General features: G+C 44.9%; 1 protein-coding gene and 1 non-coding gene across 2 annotated transcripts in view; both read left to right on the top strand.

Annotated features, from left to right (window-relative positions):
• The window catches only part of LOC130481040 (L-gulonolactone oxidase-like), a 50564-nt gene that overhangs the window by 15520 nt on the left and 17131 nt on the right, over positions 1-17913 (top strand). Inside the window, exon 5 of the mRNA XM_056853693.1 lies at positions 8077-8262. Within this exon, the coding sequence (XP_056709671.1) occupies positions 8077-8262 (186 nt within the window). The remainder of the gene's footprint in view (positions 1-8076; positions 8263-17913) is intronic.
• Positions 4106-4267, top strand: LOC130481244 (U1 spliceosomal RNA). Its single transcript, XR_008933444.1, has one exon. It is a non-coding gene; the product is annotated as a U1 spliceosomal RNA (small nuclear RNA).

Here is a 17913-nt window from a genome sequence, read left to right as displayed (position 1 = left end):
ATTCTGTTATTGCTCTTGCTGCTGAGCCAACCAGAGCCTCACAATTCTTGCTCAGGGAATAGAGCAATAACTTTCCTCTTTCCCTCTGAATTAGTCTTTGAACACCTGGGCATGTGACACTGCCTTATACCGAGTCAGAACCTTTACCCTTGCAGTGGTTCACCAGGGACTCAGGCAGAGATCTTTCACAATACCTGAAGATCTTTCACAACATCTGAAGAAGTGAGCTGTGGCTCACGAAAGCTCATACCCTGCCAGAAAGTTTGTTAGTCTTTAAGGTGCTACTGGACTCTGTCTCTTTTCTACTTCACAACACCTATTATCTGATATTTTTCAACTACAGGCAGCAGGGATTGAACCTGGGACCTTCTGCATGCAAAGCAGATGCTCTGCCACTGAGCTATGGTCCATCTCTTGCACGGCATTGTACTCAGATCATTGGTGGGTCTAGCCCAGCATTGTCAGTTCAGTGGCAGCAGCTCTTTACCAGCACCTGGTTCCTGAGATTTTTTAAAACTATAAATGCCATAGATTAAGCCTAGGACCTTCTGCCAGCAAGGGAATACCGGTATTACTGAGCTACAGCACCTCCCAAATAGGCTTTTACTTGAAGCTGGATCATACATGTAGCAGTGCCAATCAACTTCCTATGTACCAATGACATATGTTCTTGGAAGAAACAGTGTATGCTGAAACTCACATGTACCCTGATCCTATGCAAAGACATTAGAAGTGCCCTGCTGGATCGGATTAGAAATCCATCTGGTCCGATATCCTGTATCCCACAGTGGATAACCAGGAAGGTGCCCAGCAGAGGCACAGAAGCCAAAGTAGCTGGCACTTCAGAGGTATACTGCCTCTAAACATGGAAGCTCCATTTATCTGTCATGACTAATAGCTGTCTAATCTTTTTTTTTTTAAGCCATCAAAGCTTGTGGCCATTATTGCTTCTAAGGCAGTGAATTCCACAAGTTAATGACGCATTGTTCTTGCTGCAACAAGATTCAAATGAATTTGCTGTAATGGATGTCTCCGATCCACCTCTAACGGTTCCCATTTTTGTGGGCTTTAGGCTACGTTTGATATGATTACTATTTTACAGATAGAATTCTTTACTTCTTGAATTATTGTTTGTAAGCAGAAGTATCTCTGTTTACAAATGACAACTAAGGGGGACATTATAGCTCTGTATAGCATTTTGAATAATGTGGAGAAAATAAACTGAAATTCCTCTCCTTTTCCCATCATCATTTCAAATTCTAATAATGAAGTCGGCCAAATCTTTGGATACTTAAATCCAATGACTGGAGCTATGAATAGGCAAGACAGATATTTCTAGAAACACCCTAGGTTTGCAGAAAAATGTGAAATCTAAAAAAAAAAAATACATTGGGTGGGTTTTAAAAACCCCAAAACAAAAAAAGGAGGGCCTGTAGCTTTATACAACGGATTCCCTCAGTGGCTGTTGGTAGGCAACCACAGCATTCCAGGATTCTGTTTCTGTGAGTAAAAGGCTGGGGGAGGGGGCAGGGCCATTTCCAGGCCTATTTTGGCCTTTGAGGGAGGACTTATTGGGGCCAGGCCGGGCAGCAACTACTTACATGATTCAACTAGACCTGGCTTCTTGCTACTGTTCAACAGCAGGCACCCTATGAAATCCAGTGCAATGCAGCTGTTAGAGCTTCAGAGTAGGGACTGGGAGACCCCTCAGGTATGAATCCCTACCTTTGCTATCGATGCTCACAGGGTGATTTGGGGCCAGTTACATACTTTCAGCCTAACCTACTTCACAAGGTTGTTGTGTGGATAAACAAGAGCAAAGAAGAAGAATGCAAGCCGCTTTGGTCCCCACTATGGAGAAAGGCAGGGTATAAATCAAGTAAATAAATAGTAAATATAGCTGAAGAGGATAGGCAGATAAAAGGTAGGTTTGTGAATGGCTGACAAGGAGAGAATGAGGCAGGAAAAGGGTAGATGATATGGGGGCTGCTGGGGGTGGAGAGGAAATAGTGTGGGGAGAAGGATTCTGGAGAAAGTGAGGTGCCACAAATCCTTGAGGGTTCCCTACCATACAAATAGGGTTGCCAACCTCCAGGTAGTAGCTGGAGATCTCCTGCTATTACAACTGCTCTCCGGCTGATAGAGATCAGTTCACCTGGAGAAAATGGCCGCTTGGGCAATTGGACTCTATGGCATTGAAGTCCCTCCCCTCCCAAACCCCGCCCTCCTCAGGCTCCACCCCCAAAATTTCCCACCGATAGTGAAGAGGGACCTGGCAACCCTACATACAAATAAGCCTGGCCCAGTGGCCAGCACCACGTCGCTGGACCACAGTTTTCCTAGATAGAGGCTGCTGGGGTGGATAGGAGAGGGAAAACGTAAGACGGGAGGGCAGCCGAAGGTAGGTTGGCTGTTTTGTGGGAAGGAGACCGGGTTGCCAATTCCAGGTTAGAAAATTCCTGGAAATTTCAGGGCTGGAGCCTCAGGAGGGTGGGGTTTGAGGAAGGGAGGAACCTCAGCAGGGTATAATGCCATAGATCCCACCCTCCAAAACAGCCATCACCTCCAGGGTTCCCAACCTCCAATTGGGGGCTAGAGATCACCCAGAATTACAACTGATCTCCAAATAGGGTTGCCAACCTACAGGTACTAGCTGGAGATCTCCTGCTATTACAACTGATCTCCAGCCGATAGAAATTAGTTCCCCTGGAGAAAACGGCCGCTTTGGCAATTGGACTCTATGGCATTGAAGTCCCTTCCCAAACCCTGCCCACCTCAGGCTCCGCCCCAAAAACCTCCCAACAGTGGCAAAGAGGGACCTAGTAACCCTATCTCCAAATGACAGAGTGAGATCCTTGCCGTCAGGACCCGCCTGGCCTGAGAACGGAGTACTGTGGTTTAGCCAGGTGCTAACCCAAGGTCTCAACTGTTATGCTGTCATGCTAATGTTTTGAGAGTTGTATGTGTAGTCTAACTTCTGTGGGAACTGAAGGGTTGCCCTAGCAAGCGGGGGTTTGTAGCCTTTCTTCTATATATACGATCCTCTGTAGACTGCACCCCCATTAGAGTCCTTCTAGTTTTCTGGCTTCTGCAACTTGTTGTATATTTCTAATAAACCAGCTTTCTTAGGATTTCCTGCCTATGGAGTCTGTTTATGGATTTGTCAATGGGCACAGAGCTTACACTTGCAGAAAATGGCTGCTTTGGCGGGTGGATTCTAGAGCATTATACCCTACTGAGGGTATTTCCGTCCCCAAACCACACCCTCCATAGGCTCTACTCTCAAATCTCCAGGAATTTTGCAACCTGGAGCTGGCCACCCTAAAAAGAGCTGATCTCTACAGAGAACTGCCCCCGTGCCTGGTGGGATCTCCCCTTCCCACCCCCCAAGCCAGGGAGCCATCCTACGGAGCAGGCAGGCAAGCGGGCATGCTGCCCAGGAGCCCTCCAGCAAAGCTGGTTCCTGGCGGCTTGAGGCTGGCTGAGTGGGAATGTGGCACGCAAGGATGACATCTGCTAGCACTACTGGCTGTCAAATGCCCAGCAATGGCTGGAGAAGTCAAGCTGGCTGGCATAGAGGTGGGAACGGGGTGCACCTGTGCAGAGGTCTTAGGGCTGAGAGGGAAGAGTTTGTTCTCTGGGCAATGCCTGTTAATTGACCATTCTGGATAACCACGCGCCAGATAACTGGTAACATCCTTATTTTGGTCTGTCACGACTGCATTGCCCACTAGCTTCATTGGGTGCCCCTGAGTTATGGGAGAAGGAGCTAAAGCTCCCTTTATCCATTTTCTCCACCCCATGAATAATTTTGTAAATATCATGTCCCTTCCTTAGCTGACTTTTTTCCTGAAATGAAAAGGGCCAGACTCTCTAGCCTTTCCTCATAATTTTGGTTGCCCTTTTTTGCACTTTTTCCAGTTCTGTTGTTTCCTTTTTGATTCTTTTCCTTTTAATCCCAGCATGTAGTTTGCCTTTTCCAGTGCTGCCACACACTGAATTTGCATTTTCACGAACATCTTCATCCAGCACAACAGTCAGGTCTCTTTCCTTCTCAGTCTTGGCTAGTTCAGAACCCTTCAGTATATTTTGTTCCAATGTGCATCGCCTTTCCTGGCAGAGGAGACACCTTGATCATGATGGAGGTTTTCCCAGGGTGAGGCTCATCTGTGCACTTTAGGTGTGCTGACTCCTGCAATTTCCCCAAATGTGGGAAACTCGACTGCACAATTTGTGGTAGTGGGGGGACTGCATTCGCACTTTCAAAATGAGAGCCAGCGTGGTGTAGTGGTTAAGAGTGGTGGACTCTAATCTGGAAAACCAGGTTTGATTCCCCGCTCCTCCACATGAGTGGCAGACTCTAAACTGGTGAACTGGGTTGATTTCCCCACTCCCCCATGTGAAGCCTGCTGGGTGACCTTGGGCCAGTCACAGTTCTCTCCGAACTCTCTCCGCTCACCTACCTCACATGCAGTCTGTTATGGGAAGAGGAAGGCAAAACAATTGTAAGCCAGTTTGAGTCTCCTTAAAAGGTAGAGAAAATCAGAGTATAAAAACCTCCTTCTTCTTCTTCCACTTATCAACACAGAATTTCATTTGTCATGCTGTACCCACTCACCCAATTTAAAGAGATCTTCCTGTCGTTCTTCATAATCCCCCTTGGTTTTCGACATCCTGATTATTTTCATTTTCATTTGCAAAATCGGCCACTGCACTGCTTTTTCCTCCTAATCCCATTTATGAATTAATTTTAATTTATGAATAAATTAAATAGCACCAGTCCCAATTCTGATCCTTGTGGGATCCCACTGTTGGTTTCCCTCCACTGCAAGAACTATTTATTTCTGCTCTCTTTTTCCTGCCTTTAACCAATTTTAATTAATAAGAGGACCTTTCCTCATATGGGATATGACTGCTAAGCTTACTCAGGAGTCTTTGGAGAGGAACCCTGTCACAGCTTTTTGGAAGTATGTAATGTCTACCAGATCATGCTCATCCACATGTGTTAATCTGCTCAGAGAACTCCAATAGTTTGGTGAGACAGGACTTCCCTTTGCAGAAACCATGCTGATTTTTCTTCAGCAGGCTTTATTCCTCAACATGCATAATAATTCTAACAATAGTTAATTTACCTGGAGTAGATATTAGGCTAATTGGCCTGTAATTCCGGGATCCCCTCCGGACCCTATTTTAAAAACTGGTATAACATTTGCTGAGAGCATGGTGTAGGGGTTAAGAGTGGCGTACTCTAATTGGGCGAATCAGGTTTGATTCCTTACTCCTCCATATGGAGCCTGCTAGGTGACCTTGGGCCAGTCACAGTTCTCTCAGAACTCTCTCGGCCCACGTGGAGGCACGCAATAGCAAACCACCTCTGAACGTCTCTTGCCTTGAAAACCCTACGGGGTTGCCATAAGTCTGCTGTGACTTGACGGCGCTTTCCATCACCATAACATTTGCTGCTTTCCAGTCTTCTAGCATGGAGGCTGATTTTAGTTAAATATACTGGACTAGGGTTGCCAACCTCCAGGTAATAGCAGGAGATCTCCTGCTATTACAGCTGATCTCCAGCCGATAGAGATCAGTTCCCCTGGAGAAAATGGCCGCTTTGGCAATTGGACTCTATGGCATTGAAGTCCCTCCACTCCCCAAACCCCGCCCTCCTCAGGCTCTGCCCTCAAAATCTGCTGCCGGTGGTGAAGAGGGACCTGGCAACCCTATCCTGCACCCAGAGACTTCTTCATTTTTCTGAAATTTATGCAGTAGTCCTAGAACTTCATCTCTCAGTAAACTGCACTGCGGAAAGCGGGTATAAGTTTTTTAAATTATTATTTTGTATAGAAAAAGAGTCTGCCAGGAAATACTTAGCAGCTTGTCTCTGCCCTGACCCACACTTCAGCAAGTTGAAGTCTCGGGCAATGACATTGCATTACCTGCCTTGCGTCTCTTTTTCGTGGCGACAAACAACGGTCTATGCCACGCAAGCGGAACAGTAAATAGCTACATAAGGAAATGACAAAAACCACAGCTGCAAACTTTGCAGAGGGTAGACCAGTTTCGATTGCTTTTCTGTGTGATTTCCCTCGAGCTTGTTTTCTAGTCTGAACCTCTTTGACCATAGAAAAAATAAAGGCCCAGCCCCTTGTTCAAGGTCGCTCAGCTCTGAATTCTCCCCAGTCCCATTTCGGGCATGCTCTTCTTCCCCTTCCCAAACGGAAAAAGCCACAGCTGGAGCTGAAACGGTTCGGGAGGAATTCAGTCAAACTAACACTCTGCTTCACCTTGAGACTACCAACGCAGCGGTCAGGACAGCGAAAAGTAATTTTCATCCAAGCAGGCAAGAGAACGTGTAGGAAGTAAACAGGGGGCATAAAGAAGGGAGGAAATTTGGGTTGCAGCTTTGGTGGAAGGGTTGGGGTGAAAGTTAGCCCGCTGGCGTCATCTGCTGGAGACAGCTTTGCCAGTGAGCGTGAGCGCAAAAGAGATGACTGGAAGGTTTCTTGAATTTCAAACCAGGAGCAATTTGAGACCTAAGTTGGGGCTGTAGGTCGCTGCTGAAGATAAAAAGAGAAATATTGCCCAGAATCACACAACGGATTGGCAACAGAAGTGTAACTTGCCCAGCCTTTTCCAGAAGGGGTAACCATATTAGTATTAGAGCAAGTATGGCGTAGTGATTAGAGTTTCAGACTATGATCTGGGAGAGCCAGGTTCGAATCCCTGCGCTGCTGTGGAAGCTTGCGGGGTGACCTTGGGCCAGTCACATACTCTCAGTCTAACCTTCCTCATAAGGTTGTTGTGAGAATAAAATGGAGGGGATAATCATATAAGCCACTTTGGGTCCTCATTGGGGAGAAAGTCAAGGTATAAATGAAATCTTTGGTAGTAAAATCAAACAGGAGCCCATTAGCATTTTAAAGGCTAACAAAATTTATTCCAGTGTGAGCATTCAAAGATCAGAGGCAACAACATCAGGTGCATAAAGTAAATGTTAAACTTAGCATTTCCCACTGTGTTTGTTTCACATGATATCTCCCAAGAGATCTCCCTTCCTTCCAGGCACTGATCAGGTCGCAACTGCCTGAATTAAAAATGTCTTGCTCCAATGGGATGTTATTTACCTCTGTGCCATAAATTTAGTTATTTATACCCTGCTCTTAATTCCCAGCAAAACCAGGATCAATGCAGCTAACAACATATAAAAACCATACAAATTCATTTGAATATAATCAAAACAATCTCAATAAAAACATACGAATTCAAAAAATTAAAACCAGTAAATAACTAATACATGGTGCTACACCTTAAGATCGCTTCGACCCTCAGGCAGCCAGGGCCCCAGTTCCATTGATGGTGTAACCACAGTATAAAGAAGGGGAGGGGAGGCCAACACAGATAAAAAACGTAGCTCTCCTCAACCATAGGCCTAGTGGAACAACTCCGTTTTGCAGGCCCTGCTGAATTGTTTAAGATCCCGCAGGGCCCTGGTCTCACTTGAAAGGGAGTTCCACCAGGCCAGGGGTTTACCTGTACTTTACCACACATTAAGTCTCCATCAAAGGGACAGGGCATTTTTCTCCAGGCCTGTTGGCAACTTCTATGCCATTAAAGGTTTATGGAATGGAATGGAACTCTGGACACTGACCATGCCAGATCTGTTTGGTTTCAGCCAGCTTTCTGGATCATGCCCCCTTAGCCGCCTCCCAGGCCTCAGTTGTCAGAGTTGGGTCTGTAGATGGTAACAGAAATGGAAAATGGGAAGCCCAACCACACCAGCACCTCATATGTTCCTCAGCCAGAACAGAACCTGAACCATAATTTGGAAGACTTTGTTGAACCTAAGTGAGAACTGAACCAAAAAAAAAAAATCAACTTACCAATTCAAAGTAGGGTTTCACCAAATATTCTCCACATTATATCCACGATTGCCCATTTGCAGATACTGCAAGCTGTGGGCACACGTGTTCCAGCCAGCCCACAGCTGAACTTCAAGCCAAAACTGAACTGGAAAATGTAATGGATTGACTGACTCACAGACTAAAACGTGTTCGTTTTCCTTCCATCTTCTCCTGGCAGGTAGTAGCTTTGACATTGTTGACAGCTTCTGGGGAAATCCTGGAGTGCTCCGAATCCATGAATCCTGAACTTCTCCAAGCTGCCCGTGTACACCTGGGCTGTTTGGGTGTCATCATCAACGTCACATTCCAGTGTGTGATGGAGTTCTATCTGCAAGAGACCACCTTCCCATCCACTCTCAAGGAGGTATCTAAGTGTGTGAAAATAACAGCATCAGGAAATCTATCTATTACATTTTTTAATTCCCCCCCTCCCGAGGAGTACAGGGTGGCATAGGCAGCTTTCCTCTCTTCCATTTTATCCGCTGAGAAAATGACTGGCCCAACATCATCCAATTAAGGCAAAAAATAGAGGAGACAAACATCATGTCTCTATGTCCATCCATAATTTTTTTCCTGCAGCCTCAATTTGCCTTGGGAAGGGAGGGGTGGTTAACCCTTCAACTTCAACTTATTTTTGTTAATTAATACCAGGTTCCTTGCTTTGTTATTAGCTTTTTAAGGAAAAAATATTACACATCTTTTCCTCTTTAAAATGCTAACAGAAGGGTTATTTCTCTTCTTTCTTTCCCACACAGTTCCAAGGCCAAGCATACAATTTGCACTTTGTAGATGGACAGTGATGCATGTCCTACATCTCTTCTGGTTAAACACTGAGATTCAGGGCACAGTGGTGAAGCTGGATCTTCACAGTTCTGCTCTAGTGCTCCAAACATGCAACAGTGGCTCCCAGTCAAACTATCGCTGCTTGAAAGGCATATGTCTATATAATAAATACAAGCTTAAGGAACAGCTCTTGGCAGGACAAATGGTTCTAGACAGCATGCAATTGCAATTAGTTAATTAATATTTTTCCCTCATACCCACAGCCTGTATGCATCTCATTTGTTAGGAAATCTTTTAAGCTGAAGGCTTTAACTAGGAAGATTAAGTAACTTGCAGGGAGTATCTATTCTTTGGAAATAGATTTTTCAGATCCTCCAGTGTATACTTTTCTATCCTCCTTTCTCTGTGTTAGTGCTGTTCTGTAGTGCTATGCCACATGTAGGGCAACGTGACATCTATGCTGTGCTTGTCACTTTCACATGGTATGGGTATGTGGTGCCTGGAATTCAGAATTCTGAGAATAACCACTTTCACTTTATTTCTAGCTCTTACGGGTTCTGAAATAAATACATATGATAAATTTAGAGGGACCTCAAAACCCAGCAAGGAACTGAGCACCCAGAGAGAGGGATGCCGGTACACCATTATTCATCACATTCCTGTCTTGCCTTTCTTCCATTATGAAACATTGTACAGGCAAACGGGATGGGAAATTGGTGTCCCCACCCTGGAATCTGCCACCTGAGGTCATTGCCTCGATTGGCCTCATGGTAGAGCAACCCTCCCCATTCAATCTGTTATCCAGAATAAAGAAACCAGCTGAGGAGAAAGATATATCTGGGAAGCTTTACTTATACCAACTGAAGATATATCTGGAAACTAATTGGGGGGGGGGGACAGAGCCCAGAGAGTCTGTTGACATGCCCTTCAATGTGCATACATTTTTTATTTTATTCTATTTTATTCTGTTCTTAGTGCAGCGTATGAACAGTAGTAAATACTGCCTCGTCTGGCAATAACAGTGTGAAAAGTCTTTGCACCATAACTTTGAGTGTACAAAGCTCCTGTCTAGTGAGATGACCTGTTGCTCTGTCTAGCCTGGTATAATCTGTTCTGGATTGGCAGAAGCTGTCCCACATCTGACGCAGAGATCATTCCCAGTCTGGCTACATGATACCCACTGCACTGGGTATCAAAGGGACTGACCTTCTACATGAGACGCTATTTATTCTCTACCCTCATTAAGACCAATACTGTAGATATGCTGTGGGGGGGGGGAATCTCTCCCAAGTCTCCTGCTTGGTTTTACCTCAGATAATTGAGACGCCAGAGGCTTTATTCAGTTCAACAATAAAAATAACAGAATTTTATTATACTTCACAGGGAAAGGTATTGGAGGAAAAACTAGTGTTAAGGAAAGGTACAAATTTTCTGTATAAATAATGAGTTGCTCAACAAGTACAGCAGAGATGTTATTTTACTTAACCCAGATTTCCAACTCTTTAGCTTAGTCCCAGAACCCGCACACAGAGGTTCATGTGTTTACTCTGGTACCTAAAAGTAGGAAGTGTGGAGATTCTCCCTTCTCCCTTCCTTTTTCTCTCTGTGGAATTACTTCACAGTGCCTAAAGCACATCTCTCACAATACTTGGTCCAGGTATACCTCTTTCCTCAGAGACTGTCCCTCCCTCCTGTGACTAGAGTAGGGACCTCTTTTCCTCCCAAACTCTCTTTCATCACCCTTTTGGTTTTTTCCCTAGTCACACTAGGCACAACCCATGACACCTGAACCCAGAGGGAACCCCCCCTTTTAACCGCAACTCAGAGTCTCCCCACTTAAGCTCTGCCCACTCCCTGTATGTCCCTCTCACATACAGTCACTGACAGACATTAACCCTTAGTCCGTCACAGCTGCCTTCAGTTGGCAGTAATGAGTTGGGTTTGCATTGCAATTCACCTTTAGGGGCCATCACTGGCACAAGCAGAGAACAGCAGGAAAACCAAATGGAGAGGTCAGAGGGGAGCTGTTTATGGGCAGGACTGGAGCTAGTGCTTTAACGTTGTGTGCAGAGAAGGAAAGGGGAGAGAACAGGTTGGGGAAAAGTGCCCAGTTGTACCATCACAAGAAGGGTGTCAGAGAGATGGGAAAGGTGCCAGGATGGGCAACCAGAATAATGAAAGGCTTCCGCCAGCGCCGGGGTGGTGCTTGGCTCTGTGGGCTTGAGGGGTCATTTGGTGAGAGAACTCAGGTGCTGCAGTGGGTTCTAGGGTGGAAGGCTCAGGGCCCAGGTCTGAGCCAAGAGGCAGAGCTGTATCCCAGGGTGAAAAGGGTGGGCTCAGACTCCTTGGGCTCCTTGTGCACATCTTTAGGGGTTCTTAGAGGTGTCTCAGCTGCCTCCTTCTGTGCACTCCCCATCTGAGTAAGGAGGGACAGGGAAGGCTTGCTGTGTTGACCCTTGGGAAGGGCAGGAAGAAGCACTTCCTTCCTTCTGTGGCTCAGTGGTAGAGCCTCTGCTTGGCATGCAGAAGGTCCCAGGTTCAATTCCCAGCATCTCCAGTTAAAGGAACTAGGCAAATAGGTGACGTGAAAGACCTCTGCCTGAGACCTTGGAGAGCCGCTGCCAGTCTGAGTAGACAATATTGACTTTGATGGACCAAGGATCTGATTCAGTATAAGGCAGCTTCATGTGTTCATGTGAATCTTTGGTCTCTTTGCCTGACAAGGAGGGGTCTGTGCTATAGTCCATGACATGAAGAGAGGGAAGTGCTTGATAAGGTGAACATGATTACCAAATTACCATCTTTATAAACTTTCTCCTTTTCCTTGTATACCAAAGGCAAATGTACCCACCCTTTTCCTAGTCTTCAGGAATCACTTGAGTCTCAGACATGGGTTATAACTAGAACCCTTGATGCCATGCACTCTCAAGACATGCTGTCTGGGGAAAATTAAGCACATTAATGTTGATTATCTAATTTGCAGAGTTATCCCCAACTCTGATTATTTTGATCTCTGCCGTCCAAATACGGACCTGCTATAGATCAGCCCTCGGCAGCTACAAAATGCTGCCCTGGGTGTGCGTATTCGGCATGCTGCATGCTTATTTTAACTAGTTAGAAACAGTTTGGAATCAGTCATTTGAGATGAAGGCTAGACAAAAACAAAACAAATTTCTGCACAGCAGATGAACAGGTTTCCATTGCAAAACCTTCACTGTTCATCTACTTCTCTGCATTCTTTTCTTCCAGGGGCCTGTAATGAATCTGCTTCCATTAAATTATCCTGTTTCTCGTCTGTCGCTCTCTGCTACTAACTTCAAGCTGCTAGTCCTCGCTGAGGTGACTTAATCCTAGTTGAGTGACAGAATTGCTGAGAGGGTGGTACAAGTGGTACAGGAAGCAAGTCTAAAGGCCAAGCTAGAAATGATGCCAGGGATTGATGAGTAGGATTTCTCTTCATTAGGAATTAATTGCCAGCCCCATATGGGGAAGGTTGCTGAGGGAGGGTTTTTAATTTCTTTCCTCCCATACTTTTTCCCTGGGAGGATTTTGTGTCACATTTTGCAACTTGGTTGGTTTTTTGGAAGACAGCTGGACCCCCAAAATAGATCTTGAACAGATGCCTGCTAAAGAATCTTTTGCTGCCATGGATGGCTTGTGCCTCCCTGCATGCTAGCTAAAGGAGGATGGTCTCCTCTGTATCTCACAGTACAGCCAAACTTGAACAGAGTATCTTGATGATGTGCCTGTCTTGGGAGGTCACAGCTGGCACACTGGGAAAATCCAGCCATCTCCCCCGCTCAAAGTGATATATCTACATCTTATTGGGGGTGGGGCAGAGTATGGATTAATTCTCCCCCATGATAAGATCAAATGCTGTTTTGCAAGTGATGCTTTCAGACTCCAGTGTCTCACTTCTGAGCATCATGTCCTGACTCTGTGTCAGTGTCATGTGTTTATGTGATCACAGATAGAAATAAGAAACTGGTCCGGAGACACTTCCTTGCAGTGATTCAGCAAGGCAGTCCTTATGAAGAAGGTAATTGTACTGTTTGTATAGACTAGGGGCCTAAGAGAATACCTTGCCTAAGACTGACCTATAACTCCAAGGATAAGCTAGTATTCAACCCCGGGTATCTCACTCGATCCTGATATATGATGCATTGCTCCTAGATTCTGCCTCTGCTGCGACTATCCCTTTAACACACTGCATCATCATTTCTCCCAGGGCGATGTCCAGAAGCACTTCCTTTTACCATTTTCCCACCAGTTATATAAATGCTCTTAAATATTAAATCCTTTCCCCTAAAGCTTTTCTGCTGTAGCTGGATGGAACTCGGTTAGGAGGAGGGTGTTTTTTTGGTTTTTTAAATTCCTGTCCCCGCTTCTGTTGCAAGTGATTCCCTTTGGCACTAATGCATTGTGTGTCTCATTACTCCTGATTTTGCGCATGGGCCTCAGGAAGGGGTTGTGCAAACAGATGCTCCTTTTACGTTCAACAGAATTGCTGTGCTCCGCCGGCTGTTTGCCCTCTCAGTGCCTCTCCCTGGACCGCTGTAGTCCAATGTGTGTTTTGCTTCTTCTTCATTGACTTCATCTAATTTGTGCTTGTTCACTTTCCTGTTCCCATAGCCCTGAGCACAAGATGATGATGGTGATAATGAGGATTTTAGAAAAACCTGGGTTTATTTTATCCTTCAGTTGAGACAAGCTCTTTTCTTGCTGTGATGTGGAACTGAAAAACACCGTGACAAACTGACTGCAAAAGCCAAACAGGTTCAGATATTTTATGACAGAATAACTATTTTAAAAGATGCCTCCAGATTTCTAGACCTGTTCTGAATTGGAAGAGAACTCCCTGCTCCATTTAGCTTAGAGGTGGCTAACTGGCAGCCTGCAGGCCAAACCTGGTTTGGGAAAGCAGAGGGCTTAGACTGGAGTAACTCTGCATCGGATTACACTGTTAGTCCTACCAAAATCCAGTCAAAGTTTAGGAAAACATTCATCCCATAGTTTGACTCATGAAAGGAAAAGTTGGGTGACAGCAAGAGATATTCCAGGTTTGAAGGTTGCTTCGCTCGCTCGCTCGCTCGCTTTCTTTCTTTCTTTCTCTCTCTCTCTCTCTCTCTCTCTCTCTCTCTCTCTCTGGTACAAGGAGACCTGCATCAGAGACTCTTGCATCAGTGAAAGCTTGCCATGTTGGAAGAATGCCCAGCCATTAGCAGAACAGAATCACAGGATCCAGGAGAGGTCTTACCTAGCTGTTAGGATTGCAATAAAATGTATGTGAAGTACTTTGAATGTTGTAAGTGAAGACTGGAAGTATTAACAACAATGAGAATAAAACCATATTATCTCTGGCAAATAGGTCTGCATAGTACAGAATTAGGGGTGTGCACTGATTTTTTTTCCAGCATTTTCCAGCTTCGGGTTTATTAAACTGGAAAATTTTCAAAAAATCTGGAAAACCTGGTTTTTTTGCTGGGAGGAATTGGGTTTAATAAACCTAAAGCCAAAAATACCAGGGAAAATCCAGCAAGGAATGGCTGGCAGCGTGGATCTTAATGAAGTGCCCCCCGCCTGCCTTCCCTGGACTCTGGGGAAGGCAGGTGGAGGCCCTTCACTTAGATCCATGCTGCCAGCCCACCCGGAATTGCTTTAGATCTGTGTTATGGGCTTTCTTCAGCTCCAGAGAAGGCCCGCAGCACAGATCTAAAGGAGAATAGCTGGACCTGAAAAACCCAAATACTTATTCGGGTTATTCGGGAAGGGGCTATCTGGCCAAGATTCCTCTTTTTCCCCTATTCAGCTGCAGTTATACCCGGGAAAGCCAAAACAGCTTATTTCGGGTTTATTTGCTGCTTTATAAACCCAACATGCACAGCCCTATTCAGAATCCAGCAAAACCCATTTGACAGAGGCAGATAGCACAGTGAGATAAGAAATGTGTGTTTAAACCCCAGGCAGCAAGGCCTATCATAGTACCTTCAACTCTTTTATTAAGCAATATCCATCTTGAGCTGAGAGCCGAGCAGGCAGAAGGAATGAGATGAGAAGGGTAAAGGTCTCCAAGAAAGAATGAGAGAGGATCTAGGGGCGAGTGGCTGAAAAGAAATAACGGGAATAGAAGAAAAAATTCTGCTGTTTTAGAAGTAATGCTTGTGAAATAGAAATTGAAAGCCAGTGGTACTGCACAGGCATATCTAGAGACAACCAAATGCACACAGGTGAGGATATGGATTGTCCACACTGGCTTCTGTGTAAGCCTATGCATGTTTACTAGGGGTGTGCATTAGAATGAGTAACTTTGAGGAACAAAATGACTAACAGACTTCATAGAGATCTTTGTTTCCTGTGTCATTGTACATTTCTGCTCTACCCTAATGGTCAAAATTCTCTCGTGAGTTCCCTCCAAGGCCCAGAGTTCCTGGCAGGGTGATTTTGAATTCTGGCAATTGATGTGCTTTCTGCACTAGAGACTGCTCTTTAGTCTTGTTGTTCAAGCCAAGCTGCCACTTAATTCCCATGTTGTAATCTTGCTGAATCTATTCAGAGTACAAAAAGGAGGCCAGGGATGCTCATCTGTCTAGAACATATTTTATCCTGTGTTTCTCTCAAGAAGCTCAGGGCAGCCTTCATTATTTTACCTTCCTTGTAACACCTGTATGAAGTAGGTCAGGATGAAAGAGAGAGAGAGAAAGAGGGAGAGAGAGAAACTGACTCAGGATCACCTAGCGAGGTTCGTTGTAGTGTGATCTCCCAAATCCTAATCCAATACTCTAACCTCCATATTAGATAAGTTTTTAGTGTCTCACTTCCACCTCAGGGGGTAACTTTCAGAAACCAGGCCCTCTGGAACTGCCGGTTCCCTGTTTTAGCAGCAACTTTGGCTTTCACCTTCAAATGGTGGAGCAATATCTATTACAGTTGATAACAACTGCATGATAAATAGATGCAGTAATTGTTCCATTTATCTTCTTTAAGAGCCTACCTCTCAAGTGCTTCACATTGCCAGGGACATCCCTAATTCAAATCTAATTTTTAAAGCTTTTCTTCATTATTTTCACAAGGTGAGTATTGAAGTCTCACCTCAAGTGTGGTGAATGCTAGGCAAGATCTAAATAGGCAACCAGCCTGAAGCAGAGGCAGCACACAGCAGTTATCTGCAATCAGGTGAAGGATACAAGACTTGGACATCAGTGCATGTTACAGGCAGCTGGTCAGAGTTAGGCTTTGCAGGACCTTGGAGAGCTCCTAGGGACAGTAGGAGTTGCTCCAATTACTTTCAGTGCTCTCTCCAAAAGCAAGAACAAAATCCGTGTAATAAAGCTAAGCCAGTTGCCTGCTTGCTTTCCTCAGATGATGCAAGATCAGAACTTAACACCATGGCCTGGAGAAACTGCTTACCACATTTTATCTTTTTTAAAAGATAGCCAGCCTGGTGTAGGAGTTAAGAGCGGCAGACTCTAATGTGGAGAACTGGGTTTGATTCTCCACTCCTCCACATGAGCGGCAGACTCTAATCTGTTGAACCAGGTTGGTTTCCTCACTCCTACACATTAAGCCTGATGGATGACCTTGGGCTAGTCACAGTTCTCTTCGAACTCTCTCAGCCTCACCTATCTCACAAGGTATCTGTTGTGGGGGGAGGAAGGAAAGGATATTGTAAGCTGATTTGATTCTCCTTAAAAGGTAGAGAAAATCGATATATAAAAACCAACTCTTCTTCTTATAATATCCAGCCTGATGAAGAGTTCTGGTGAGCTTGAAAGCTTGCGTAATGTATTAACAGTTTGGTTGGTTGTAATAAAAGGCATTACATAGATTTCATTCTTGTTTTTAGATTTTGCATGGAGTAATAACTGAATTTGACAGAAGCTGCCATTGCCAGACACATGTTCTTTGTAACATGTATGTCTCATTTTCTCTTAAGTGGCCAAGTTATGTCTGGCCCATACCACATCAGACTTTAGGCGGGGCTCACATGCTCATTTGGACAAAAATATTCCCTACATAGAAAAAATGGGCCCATCCAAGAGAAGTGTTCCAACTTAGGAGTCTTTCTGACATGCTAACCTTTTGTATGTAGGCATCTTTATTTTTAAAAAGGGATCACTCTGTCATGAAAACCCAATCTCAGTTGTAGGCCTACACTTCCATGAGGAGTAAATTGAGTCTTTAAGTACTTCAGCGATTGCCTCTCTTTGCAATCCTCTCAGTCCACAAACCAATCCATAGCTTGAGTGGAACAGAACAGAAATTCCATTCTCAGCTCTTTATTAACGTTGTCGAGCAGAACCAAATGGGTCTCTTCATCCCAACTGCAGCATATCAACAAATCTATGGAAACAACTATTGGTTGATCCTGGGCCCTTTATGCAGGGACGAGACAGATAATTCAGACCTGAGTCAAGAGTCCCTATATAATGAAAAGTGAGGCTGAAGGGAGTTCCAGGGGCTCTGGCTGAGTTTTAAAGCAGTTCAAAACTCCTTTACTCAGAAACAAACAAATTAATAAATAAATTATAAAACACTTTTTTTAAAAAGCCACTTCCTAAAGTTCTGTTTTCTGGCAATTTCTATCCAGCCAAGGTACTATGGGCTATAAAGGTTGCAAATGTTTCCAGCTCAGAAGGGATTGTACAAACACTGAGACCAGATCCTCTTCTGTTTGAAGAGGGACAACCATTATGTAAATGCTAATCTCCCCATTAATCTTGTGCATCAGGGGCCATTTCCCAGTCTCCAGGCTTCATGTTGGAGGGCCAGTGAACTGGAAGGGAACATGCGAACGAGAAGGTGCTTGAAATATTCATGATGAGCGAGGCGATGTCTTCTGCTGTGGTGGGGAATCTATGTGTGGTTGGAGGTTTCGTTTGCAGTGATTCACAGTTACATAAGGCTACCTGGCTTTTCCTCTTTTCCCCGTGGCTGCTGTTGTTGGAAGTTATTGCAGTAATATTTGGCTACCAATTTGGGATATCAGTTGGGATTGCAAAATATTTCCCCTGGAAGCAATTCTGCTTGGGGCAGGAGAAGCAGTTCCTCCCCCCTCCCAACCATCCCTTGTCCTGGGCAGCTTGTGAAGGGAACTTCTGCCACCTGCACCAAAGTACTGCCTGGAGAAAAAAGACAGAACGTAGCATTTTTTACTTACACTGTTTGGTAGCATACTCTAGCATGGCATTAGTGGCAATGAGCTCCCTTGACTCACTGCCTTTATTCCAACACC

Source organism: Euleptes europaea, chromosome 7 (genome assembly GCF_029931775.1).
Source record: "Euleptes europaea isolate rEulEur1 chromosome 7, rEulEur1.hap1, whole genome shotgun sequence".
Classification (NCBI taxonomy): domain Eukaryota; kingdom Metazoa; phylum Chordata; class Lepidosauria; order Squamata; family Sphaerodactylidae; genus Euleptes; species Euleptes europaea.
Note: the sequence above shows the minus strand (reverse complement) of the source record. Positions and strands in the feature narration are given on the sequence as shown.